General features: G+C 33.2%; 2 protein-coding genes across 2 annotated transcripts; both read left to right on the top strand.

Moving 5' to 3' along the window:
- Positions 1-43: 43 nt before the first annotated feature.
- LOC110647025 (transmembrane 9 superfamily member 7) lies at positions 44-5,203 on the top strand. Its single transcript, XM_021800657.2, has 7 exons — positions 44-217; positions 301-465; positions 547-656; positions 752-827; positions 906-1,018; positions 1,794-1,932; positions 2,010-5,203. Exons 1-7 carry the CDS (start codon positions 113-115, stop codon positions 3,165-3,167), a joined length of 1,866 nt encoding a protein of 621 aa, XP_021656349.2. The 5' UTR covers positions 44-112; the 3' UTR covers positions 3,168-5,203.
- Positions 5,204-10,218: 5,015 nt separating this feature from the next.
- Positions 10,219-12,734, top strand: LOC110647035 (probable polyamine oxidase 5). The gene has a single exon (XM_021800681.2). It carries the CDS (start codon positions 10,783-10,785, stop codon positions 12,481-12,483), a length of 1,701 nt encoding a protein of 566 aa, XP_021656373.2. The 5' UTR covers positions 10,219-10,782; the 3' UTR covers positions 12,484-12,734.
- Positions 12,735-12,924: the final 190 nt, after the last annotated feature.

The following is a 12,924-nucleotide window of genomic DNA, read 5'->3' as shown; positions in this document are numbered from 1 at the left end:
ACAAATAAAAGTCCAAGTCTTCGTGGACCTTGTCCAAGTACCGCATACTCCAGTCTCCTCTTATACTGCCTAAGCGTTTGGATCCATCACACATTTGAATTAAGCTTCGGCTATGGCTTCTCCTGTTCTCCTTCTTCTTTTTGTTGTCCCTCTGCTGCTATCATCTGTCGTCCACTCTTTCTATCTCCCTGGGGTTGCACCTCGCGATTTCCAAACGGTAACCATTTCACTAACAGCAAGAATCAACCTCCATTTCTATATAATTTCTTCCTCTGTTTCTTATTTTATGGAAAATTGCAGGGAGATCCTCTCCATGTCAAGGTTAACAAGCTCTCCTCCACCAAGACACAGCTTCCGTATCATTACTATTTTCTCAACTACTGTAAGCCTCCAAAAATTATCAACAGCGCTGAAAATCTTGGAGAAGTTCTTCGAGGCGATCGCATTGAGAATTCTGTCTACTTTGTGGGTCTCTCTCTCTCTCTCTTGTTTTGTTTCTTTTCCCTCCTTGAAAAAATCAGCATTTTTTAACTCTTTGTATGCCAGTTTAAAATGAGAATGGAACTGTTCTGCCAAGTCGCCTGTCGGGTAACGCTAGATGCCGAATCTGCCGGGAGTTTCAAGGAGAAGATTGATGATCAGTATCGTGTTAACATGTGAGTTCATATATGCGATTGAAATATGAAAATGTATTTAGCTGTTATTGTTCAAATTTAATCCTAATCTCTGAGTTTTTCTTTGGATACTTCAGGATTCTGGACAACCTTCCCGTTGCGGTTCTTAGCCAATCACAACTTTATGAGCATGGGTTTCCAGTTGGGTTCAAAGTATGTAAATTCCATGGGTGCTTTCATTTCTTTGAATTTTTTTTCTTGATCTGTTAATATATTGATCTGCTGCTACAGAGCAGAGAGGATAAATATTTTATCAATAACCATCTGAGCTTCAAAGTCAAGTATCATGTGGATCCTGTCACTGATTCTGCTCGCATTGTTGGTTTTGAAGTCAATCCAATCAGGTATCATACTTTCATTGATTGTTCAATGGGGTTAAATTCCTTTGGCATTTAACATAAATTAAGTGATGCCCATATTAGATGGTCAACCCCACTTAGCTCCTTTGTGCAGCTACTTAAAGTTGTATACTTGTATTCTTGACAATAACGTAGGTCAAACCTGCCTCTTCCTCTTTTGTATCCTTGAACCAAATACAAAATCCAAGCAGGGAAATGTTACAGAATAGGTTTTTATCAAGATGCAGAAAGATTGAAGTTTTCTTGAAGCCGTTTCTTCATGAACTGTTCACAAGTTCAACAGAGCAGTGCATTGCTAGAAATTAGAAATTAAATAATTCGACATTTGAAACATTTGTATGCAGAAAATTCTACTTAGGATGTGGGATGTCAATATTGGTGTGGCAGGTGTACGGTATCATAAATAGTTCACCAGCTTTCTCCTGACTAAAGAATTTTAGGGTGAGCGCTGAGAGATTTTATTTATTTAAAGGATTTGTTTATTTAATATATCATTAGAAACAGCAATTTGCCTCCCTTTTTTTCCCCTGCAGGGTTTATTCACGTGTGGGCATGCTAAACTGTCTATACTCGGATTTATTCCAGTCTTTGACACACTGCTTTTCATTTTTTCTTACCTCATCTTTGGCCTGTAAAGAATTTAAAATTTGCTACTTCAGTTGTATCAGATATTTAGATCGCTTCTAGGTACTTGCTTAAGCAGTCTTTTGGATGATGGCTTGCTAAACTTTCAGCCTTTTTTCCTCTCTTCTTCAAACAGTATTAACCATGAGTACAAGAATTGGGATGAGAACAACACTCGGTTGACAACATGCAATTCCCAAATTCAGGATAATGCTGTTACAGAACAGATAGCTATTGGTGAAGAGATTGTGTTTACATATGATGTCTCCTTTGAGGCAAGTAATCTCTTCCTTAGACCTCGTCCTTTTTCTCTTTGCATAATATTGTTCTTATCTGCATATGCTCCCCACAGTCCAGCGAAATCAAATGGGCTTCGCGCTGGGACACGTACCTTCTTATGAACGACAGTCAGATTCATTGGTTCTCCATTATTAACTCTTTAATTATTGTTCTGTTTCTTTCGGGCATGGTTGCCATGATTATGATGAGAACACTCTACAAGGACATTACAAGCTACAATCAGCTGGATACCCAAGATGAGGCCTTGGAAGAAACAGGCTGGAAATTAGTTCATGGGGATGTTTTCCGTCCGCCTCCTAATTCCAGTTTATTGTGTGTGTATGCTGGGACAGGCATCCAAGTTTTGGGAATGACTCTTGTCGCAATGATTTTTGCATTGTTGGGTTTCCTCTCACCGGCCAACCGTGGTGGCCTGATGACAGCCATGGTCCTTTTATGGGTTTTCATGGGCTTATTTGCAGGATACTCGTCAGCTCGTTTGTACAAGATGTTCAAAGGCACACAGTGGAAGAGGGTCACCTTGAAAACAGCCTTCACATTCCCTGCTATACTTTTTACCATTTACTTTGTACTGAATGCACTAATTTGGGGTGAGAAATCTTCTGGAGCAGTTCCTTTTGGAACAATGTTTGCTCTGGTGTTCTTGTGGTTTGGGATATCAGTGCCATTGGTTTTCATTGGCAGTTTTGTGGGTTTCAGAAAGCCAGCAATTGAAGATCCTGTCAAAACTAAAAAAATCCCAAGGCAGATTCCTTTGCAGACATGGTATACAAAACCAATATTCTGCATTCTTATTGGAGGCATACTTCCATTTGGAGCAGTGTTCATTGAGCTATTCTTCATGTTGACATCTATATGGCTAAACCAGTTCTATTACATGTTCGGTTTCATCTTCCTAGTCTTTATTATACTAATAATCACTTGTGTTGAGATAACAATCGTGCTCTGCTACTTTCAGCTATGCAATGAAGATTATAACTGGTGGTGGAGATCCTACTTGACTGCAGGTTCTTCTGCTCTCTACCTCTTCCTATACTCGGTCTTCTATTTCTTCACCAAGTTGGAAATTACAAAGCTGGTTTCTGGCATTCTTTACTTGGGGTACATGTTAATTGGATCATACACCTTCTTTGTCTTAACTGGGTCAACTGGTTTCTATGGATGCTTGTGGTTTGTGAGGAAGATCTACTCTTCTGTGAAGATTGACTAGCCCATGGGCCATAGACATAAAACAAGCCTCTTCTAACAAACTTGGAAGCCGATACTAGAACTAGTTGTAGACTAGAAAGAGAGGAAAATGCTGTATGATTACAAAACGAAAATACTGGGTTTTTTCACTTGTTAAGAGTAAACACTGTGTTAACTATGGTTGATCACGTACGTGAAGTGGGTGCCAACTTGCACATTTTAGATGTGACTCGCAAGCGTCACTCCTCATCAGGACTCTGGTCTCCCATCAAATCAGTCGCCGCCAGAGCCAACGGCCGCCCTGTTCGAGTTTCTCCCCTGCGACTCAACCTGGAGTATAATGATTCCAAAAACATAAATTTCTGCCTACCCAGGTATCTCCAATGACAATAACATCCTTCCATGAAGCTTTTTCTCACCAAAATTGACAAGCATCTTGATAAAGAATACTGTTATAATGACAAATCACAATCAAATTTGTTTGGTAGTGATATGTTGTAGTCAAAACATTACTGTGTTTATCGAAATGACAACACTCTTATCCTCTAAAAATTCTCTTATAAAGCCAACCAAATCCAAATAGCTTCTAGTAATTGTAATCATGGTGACTAGATGCCCAAGTATCGCATCTCATTGCGTATCCTTCTTCCCCAAAGCTTTTCTCTTTTTAGGCAGCTTCCTGCTCATTTCTCATTAATCCTTCCACGATCCAAAGTACTATCCTCCCATCCCAAGATTGGAATGCTTTGTACCATACTTATCCAACAGTCTCAGTCTTGAATTTATTTTATAAAAAAAAAAAATTTAATACTTTTTATAAAAATATTAATAAAATTAAGTCATTTCATGTGATAATTATACTTCAGTGGCAACAGGAGAAATAAGAATACGAAAAGGAGGGCAAAAACGTAAATGGGATATCGCAAGATACCAAAATCCAAATCCGTGTATCAAGGGTTGCTTTCTGCATTCAGAAGCAGCCCCTACTCTTCTGTCCTTCTCTCTCCATTAAATTCCCGCCTTTTTCCTCAACAGCCACGTCACTTACCTATGCACTTTCACAACCGTTCAGATCATATCAAGTGGCTCCAAAACCGTCTGACGAGAATCACAATATCTTCTTCTTAGGGACCCACCTAACTACCAAAAATTAAAAAATAAAAATTCAGAGCCTTCTCGCCCACGCTGCCGCGTGCTCTTAGTCGTCACAGAGAAGAGACAAAGAGTATTTATAGACCCTAACAAACCATACGGCTCTGCCATTACTTTAATGAGTACATCAAAAGGAGAATCACAAGCACAACCCACCATGGAGACGGAGGATTCCGGAAAGAGAGAAGAAGGGTCTCGAACTACGTCGCTTCCTGACACGTCCGGTGATCTGGGTGAGGAAATCGCAGCTTGGCTTTCAATGGACGATGATACGGTGGATGAGCTTATGAAGTTTCTTGACACAGACCCTGAAGGAGCCTCAACAACTTGTATTAGTGCTAATACTACAAAGGTAAAGTTCATTGAAAACCCGTACTCGTCGCCGTTGATTTTTCAGTCTTCTTCTTCTTATATCACCATCAACGGCAACGAGGAGAGTTGCGGGTCTTCATTCTCTGACTGGGAGTCGTCAGTCATGGCTAGTGTGGACATTGGTGGGATTGTGAATGCTGGTAAAGCGGATGGCATTGATGGGTTTTGCGAGTGGTTTCAAGGTGGGAAGGGAAGCGCGTGGGGGTTAAATGTGGTGGAGGAGGAGGAGCGTGGGTTGGCTTTGGCAGAGGAGAGCGGCGGGGGTGACGGACGGGAGACGATGATAGTCTGGCCATAACTCCATCTCCATTAATTCTCCATGTGAAGTTGTTATTAATAGAAAACAATACAAAATATACGGAAAGAGAGTAGTAAGTAGAAGAAGCAGCTGCTGCCCTTTTGTCTCTTATTGTGGAATGCTATTGCTGAGCCTAAATAGAAATGGCTTCCTCTGCATCAGCTTTGTAATCACTAATCAGTAGTTACTGCTTTTAATCCTTTTATTCAATTTCATCTCACCATTTGATTCGTGGATTTTTTTTTTGTGGGCAATTGCATTTGTACCTAATTAGCCAAAATGGGGCATTATAATTCAAAGTTAAAAAAAAAAATAAAATAAAAATGGAACTATGGAAACTCCAATTTTGATTTTTAATCAATTTAATTTTATCTAATTTTAATTCAAAATTGAACCTCCCATGAAATTAAATTTTTGTTAAAATTTATTGAAATGTACAGAAAATTTTATTATTTGAAAAAATATAACTAGAAAAAATAACTAGTTTCTTAAAAAGTGAATTTTGATAAAAAAAAAAGAAAAAATATAAGAGAGCTGTTTAGCATATTTGCATGAATATTGAATACAATAATATTTTCATTTTATATATGTTAAACAATAATAATATTTTTAATTTATATTTAAACACAGGAATTAAATAATAATAATATTTTCTACTCTAATTCTTTTCCTAGTTTTTCTTTCTATAAAACACAGCTTAATGAATGATTTAATAAATATGGAGTTTGTTAATTATAGAAGGCTTGGGGTTAGGTTTGAATTTTAGTATAAAAAATACTATGAGATTATGCACTTTGACTTACGAGGAATTGTAATTTAATTTTTATTGTAATTTTATTTTTATTAATTTAATATATATTTTTTTTAATTATTATTAAGTGACACAGACATAGTAAATATGTGATGTTAACATGTGACGTGAATTGTTAATTATTATTAAATAATGTTAATGTAGTAAACACATGGCATGAACACGGATATGACAAATACGATACAATGTTGATGTGATATTGATCGCTAAACGTTATTTTACAATTTGAATCATATTTGTTAATAGAAAAAAATATAAAATATTAAATAAATAAAAATTTAATCACGATTTCTCATATGTCATAATGCGAAATTATAAGATATATTTTTTCATACTTTTCTTAAAAAAAATAATATGATTAATTGTTAGGTCAATTTGTTCATAAACCCAGTGCTAAATTGAATTGTTTCAGTTTTGCTTTATGTGTAATGCATGAAAAATGAATCTTTTAAAAAAAGGTGCCATTCTCATTAAGCAAACCTTCCATCTCACCTAAAATCTAACGATTATACTATTACATAATAAAATATTTTTTAATTTAATAATATTAAATCATTTTCAAATATATGAAATTTTGAATTTAAATCTTAATTAGAATTAATTGTATAAAAAATTTGTTTTAAAATTATAAAGTTTCAAATTGAATTTCAATAAAATTAAATAACTTAAAAAATTAAAATAAAATAATATATAATGGATTGCATATTGGGAAAATTTTCTACGAAAACCTATTGGGCTGCCGAGAACAAATGGCCCTTATCCCAAATCCATATTACCAGCATACTTAATTTGAAGGTTCTTAGCCCAGATTTTAAAGTCCTTAAAACGTTTTCATTTATTATTTAATATTTTATTTTATTCTTACAAAAGGGTATTATGATTTCTTTTTTTTTTTAATTTTTGTATATGGTTTTGAACATTTCTATGTGTCAATTTTTATATATTGTACGAAAGTTTATTTTCTTAATTTAATTAAAAACAAATTATTCATATTAAGAGTAGAAAATTTACAAATGAATAAAATAAATTTCCATGTTTTTGCCATATAATTCAAACCGTAATAAATGCAATGAAGATTAAACACATTTATCAACTAATCTAATCAATTTTCTGGGAAAATCTTCGTATTTGTTGATTAGTTTGAAATTTTGTTTACATTTTCAATAAATTTGGTGGACTTTTATGCCAATTTCAACTCTCATCTTATGATGAGAGCATGCTGCCCCAAGGCCATGGTGGCTTAATTAAGTGCTGTGCTAAGATGAGAATCTTTGTTGGTAATAGAAAAATGTGTATTTGGACTGATTTCTTGGCATCTCTGCAAGCAATTACAAAGGCCATGTGATCCTCTACCGTCCAAGCTTCAAGGTTGAAGAAAATTTTGGCCACTTTGCTGGAGCATGATTTGATTTTGGAACTCTAATTTTTTACTTAATTTAATGGTGCTTCAAAACGTTCACTTTTATATATTGTATTTATTTTTTTAAATTATTTATCACATTTAAAAATCAAAGATTATTTTTTTTTAATTTTATTCTTTATTTCTATAAATATTATAATAAATATTTATATAATTTTCTTTATAAGAGAAAAAATAATTAATTACTAGTATATTTTTATAAAAATAAAATTATTCAATCATTTTCTTAATTACTGTATAAAATCTATATATAATAAATAAAAATAAACGAAAATAGTAATTAGTGATATTATTAATGTTTATTAATGAAGGGCTAAGTGATTGCAGAATAAAATAGTGTGTTTAACCCTCTTTTTCAATTAAATCTGCTTGAATCCCACTCACTTTAAAGACGTTCACTCGCCTAGTAAAGATAATGATATTTGCCCATGAGACATTCGCTCGCACTACAGGTAAAAGGGCGTTTGTCCATGAATCATGCTCACCTAACAGGCATAAAGAACACTCAGACATGAGAGATATTCCTCTAACAAGACAGGATTCCGAGATACTTGCATAATGAGTTAGAATCTTAATAACTAATACCTATATATATGGGGATTGATAGATATAAAAGATCGAACTCTTGTTCTTTCAACTCAATTCTCATTCTCCAAATTCTCAATACTAACTTAGATATCAAAACAATGATAAACCAACTCACTCAATGCTCTCCTATTTTATAAATCTACATCCATAGAGATTCCTGTGATAGCATCAGTATCAAACCTATATTAATCAAGTCAAATCCTTTTCCTTCTGTATTTAATTAAATGTCTACCTAGCTATATGTAATACAACCACATACCCTTATTTTCATATTTTATCTATATGTAAGGACTGTTAGAGTCAGCAATTAATCCCCAATCTTCTTTTATATTGGTGGGTCATCAATCCAAATAAGGTCAATAAGAGCTTATACAACATAAAAATGAAAGGTTGACAAATTCTCTCAAACACTCACACTTGTAATTAAGAAAAACTTGTGGTATTGGCGCATAGTAATTGAAGTTTATTTGTGTACATCACATGAATCAAATTTTTACAAAAATTAATTTAAATATAAAAAAATTTAAAAAAATTATTTTATCATCTAAATCAAATAAAAAAAGTAATAACTACTTAGATAATTTATATCTTTTTTATTAAGATTATTTTCAAGTAAAAATATCTAATATCATTATATTAAAAAGATAAGAAATTCTATTGTCCATAATATTAAATTTTATGTCTGATCAACAAGAATTGAGTTTTATCCCCCTAATGTTTAAAGTTTTAACATTATTAATCAATTTATATTTTTATAAAAAAAAAATCATTATATGACATTCACACAGATTTACAGAGATATATATAATGATTGTATTTATATTGAGCTCAACGTTTAAAATATCTTTAAATATATAAGAAATATAAATATATTTTTAATTAAAATTGGGAAAAATAAATAAAATTTTGCATAGTCCTCAATCTCTTAACAGGTTAAAAAGATGAAAAATGAAATAATGTTGATAATTAATTAACACATTAGCATGACATAGAGTTGCTATTATAATAATAAAAATATATAACAAATGGGTCACACTAATGAACATATCTATTGCGAAGCTTATCGCCACCAAGATTTTTCATGCATATTGGTTGGTAGGCCATAATATTATTATTATAATTATATATAATAATAAAAACATGATTTTAATTAGGGACAAAACCATCATCAATCAATAATTAAATATTCATGAATGATTATAGGGAACGAGTGTGGCTTCTTGCTTGGAAATTTTTCCAAAATAAATAAAGTAGAAAAGACATTTTGGACAACATTAGATCTTCAAATTAATGCCAATGAAGCAACATGGGATTTTTATTGATTAAAATAAAGTGAAAAGATTTTTTCTTTCGAAAGAAAAGAAAAAAGATTTTTATTTTTTTAATATATGTAATTTTTTATGTTTAAGCGATATTCAGATAAATATCTTTTAATAATAAAAAATAATATAATAAAATCAATATATATATATTGAATTTTATTGTAATTATTGATTGTAATGAGTTATATCATAATTAATTATTATAATTAAATAGTTGTATATATGATAATTGTACTAGATAAAAACTCATAAATAATTAATGACTTCGTAATTTGACGTTGTAGGTAAAGTTTTTTTTATAATTTTTTTTAATATAGAAATAAAAAAAATATTTCATTAATTAGAAATAGAATACAAAATATTTAGATAAAGTCCTCTCAACAATAACAACTTTAAAGTTCGAATATCTGCCTTTCTAGGTGAAGTTCGCTTAAAAAATTTTTTATTATAGAAATAGAAAAATATTTCATTAGTTAGAAATATAGTACAAAAGAGAAATATAAATTGATATATTACATTTTTTATAAATTTTTAAATTTATAATTTGAAGGATATAGTTTTTATCAAATCAAATAAATAAATTTAATATAATATTATTTTATTATAATAGTTTTTTTATTAAAACAATATTTTTATTACATAAATAAAATAAATGTTTACTATAGTTTTCATATGTTAATTATAAATAAATATACAGCTATTATGATTCACAAGTTTTTGTGTAAAGATATTTTGTGTATAATTGAATTAAAGGCATTTATATCACTTAGTAATGTAAACTATAACTTGTATTGCTGCAGCAACCATTTAGTAAATTCAGTAAGCTCAACCTCAATTGTAAAATTTAATTTTTTTTTTTATAATCACATTAATTCATATTTTTAAACATAAAATTGAAAAAAAGAAATATATAGTTTTATATGTAATCAAATCAACACGTGTAGAACTACTCTCATATCACTCCAAGATTTAATCATTTCCTGTTAACGAAGCACAAAAGAGTTAAAGAAAATATACAGAAAGCAAAGTTGAGATGAAAATGCGCTACATATGATGAATAATGATTATTTCTTTTGCATTATTATTATTATTATTATTATAATTGTTGTTCGTCAACTTTAGACTGGGGTCAGTACATTTACATGGTTTTATCGACTGATCAAGACGAAGGAATTGCTCAGTTGGTGGGCCGTCCATAGCCCAATTTACATGTGAGGTCGGTCAAAGGCACTATCAACCTTTTATTGTTCTTCCCCATCTCCATAATAATTTGTTTGCCTTTATTAACAAATCCACAGCTTCAATCTTTGCCCTAGCAGTAAAAATGGCTTCAACAGTTAGCATTAATTGGGACTTTGATGATATAAATGGCAGTTGGGTTGAGACTTGAGAAAGAAAGACTAGGGATATGATTTCAGAGAGAATGATTTTTTGGGGTATCAACTAATTTTACTAGTAGGGTTCAAGAAAAGTAGTGCCCTGTCTTTTTTACAGAAAAAAAAGAATCATGTAAACAGAAGGAAGCCAAATACACCCACTCCCTTATAAATTTCCTCATATTAGAAATTCAATATCACCACGCAGATTATCTTTCTGCACTCTTTTCTCTCTTTTTCTTCTGTTTGTTGTCATCTTTCCTTTCTTTGTGCTGCTGAATCTTGCTACCTAGCAACAATGGTGGCCAAGAAGCCAAGAATTGTGATTATTGGAGCAGGAATGGCTGGTCTCACAGCTGCAAACAAGCTCTACACTTCCGCTAGCTCAAAAGACTTGTTTGAGCTTTGTGTTGTGGAAGGTGGCAACAGAATTGGTGGCAGAATTAACACTTCTGAATTTGGTGGTGACAGGATAGAGATGGGAGCAACATGGATCCATGGCATTGGAGGCAGCCCAGTTCACAAAATTGCTCAACAAATCAATTCCTTAGAGTCTGAGCAGCCATGGGAGTGCATGGATGGATTCTTAGACGAGCCAAAGACTATAGTTGAAGGTGGGTTTGAGCTCAATCCATCTCTGGTTGAGTCCATATCCACTCTTTTCAAGAACCTGATGGATTTTGCTCAGGGTAAATTGATTGAAAGCAGTGAAAACACTGAAGGAGTTGATTTCTACAAGCTTGCAGCCAAAGATTATAAGACTTGTAAAAGCAATGGTGTTGTTTCTGGTAAGCTGGGTGTTGTTTCTGGTAAGCTGAGTGTTGGTGCTTTTCTTAGACAAGGCCTGGATGCTTATTGGGATTCCACAAAAGAAGAAGAAGAAAAGATGAAAGGGCAAGGAAATTGGAGCAGAAAGTTGCTCGAGGAAGCCAATTTTGCAATGCATGAAAATGTTCAAAGGACTTATACTTCGGCAGGTGATCTCTTGACTCTAGATTTTGGTGCAGAAAGTGAGTATCAGATGTTTCCAGGTGAGGAAATCACCATTGCGAAAGGCTACTTGAGCATAATTGAATCACTAGCTTCTGTTCTACCTAAGGGTCTAATCCAACTAGGCCGGAAGGTGGCGAGAATCGAATGGCAACCTGAAGCCCAACAATCAATGGAAAATGGGTATGCAAATGGGCCAGTGAAGCTACATTTCTGCGATGGCTCGGTTATGTGTGCTGACCATGTTGTGGTCACAGTTTCACTGGGGGTACTTAAAGCTGGAATTGGTGAAGATTCAGGTATGTTCAGTCCTCCTCTTCCATCTTTCAAGACTGAGGCGATATCAAGGTTAGGATATGGTGTTGTTAACAAGCTATTTCTGCAATTGAGTTCAAACCATGCTGGTAAAGATGAAGATTGCAACAAATTTCCCTTCTTGCAAATGGCTTTTCATCGAGCAGACTCAGAATTGAGGCATAAAAAGATACCCTGGTGGATGAGAAGGACAGCCTCTATATGTCCAATTTACAAGAACTCTAGTGTGTTGCTATCTTGGTTTGCAGGGAAAGAAGCAGTTGAGCTTGAATCTCTGAGTGATGAAGAGATTATTAATGGGGTTTCGGCAACAATATCTAGCTTTTTGCAAGCACCCCAGAAGCAAGTGAATGGAAATTCTCATGAATTCTGCAAATGGAGTGTGGGGGGCTCAAATGGAAATGAAGTTAAATTCAGCAAGGTTTTGAAGAGCAAATGGGGGAATGATCCTCTGTTCTTGGGATCTTACAGTTATATAGCAGTTGGATCAAGTGGGGATGATATGGATTCATTAGCAGAGCCATTACCAGCTAAGATTGGTAACTATGAAACTGCTGGGTGTCCTCCACTTCAAATTCTATTTGCAGGGGAGGCAACACATAGAAACCACTATTCTACTACACATGGCGCTTATCTTAGTGGTCTTAGGGAAGCCAACAGGATTCTTCAACACTATCACTGTATTGGGGTTTAGACACTTAGTACCATATGATTACATAAATAATATAATGTATTTATATATTTTTAAAAAATTTGTCAGACACTTATTTTGGTGATTTTATTCCACATTTTCTATTTTCCATCTAAAACATGTTTCTTTCTCTTTCTATAAAGTTGATGAGTTATGAGTGAGAGAAGAAAAGAAAATTAGGGAGGGACGAAAGAGATAGATGGGGACATTTTTAGATGTATTGCCTAAATTAAAGAAGCTTCTTTTTAATTTTCTATTGCCTAATTCTATTTGTTCTTGAGTTTTTTTTCCCTTTTCTATGTTAGTCTCCTAGCTTACATGTTTAAAGCAAAAAACCAATTCAAAGATTGTGTTTGGCATTGAATATTCCAAAGGGTATTGTAAGAGAAACAGAGGAGATCAAAACTTTGGATCCCCACTTGCGTTAGGTGTTTGTTTTTCGGA

Source organism: Hevea brasiliensis, chromosome 11 (assembly GCF_030052815.1).
Source record: "Hevea brasiliensis isolate MT/VB/25A 57/8 chromosome 11, ASM3005281v1, whole genome shotgun sequence".
NCBI classification, from domain to species: domain Eukaryota; kingdom Viridiplantae; phylum Streptophyta; class Magnoliopsida; order Malpighiales; family Euphorbiaceae; genus Hevea; species Hevea brasiliensis.
Note: the sequence above shows the minus strand (reverse complement) of the source record. Positions and strands in the feature narration are given on the sequence as shown.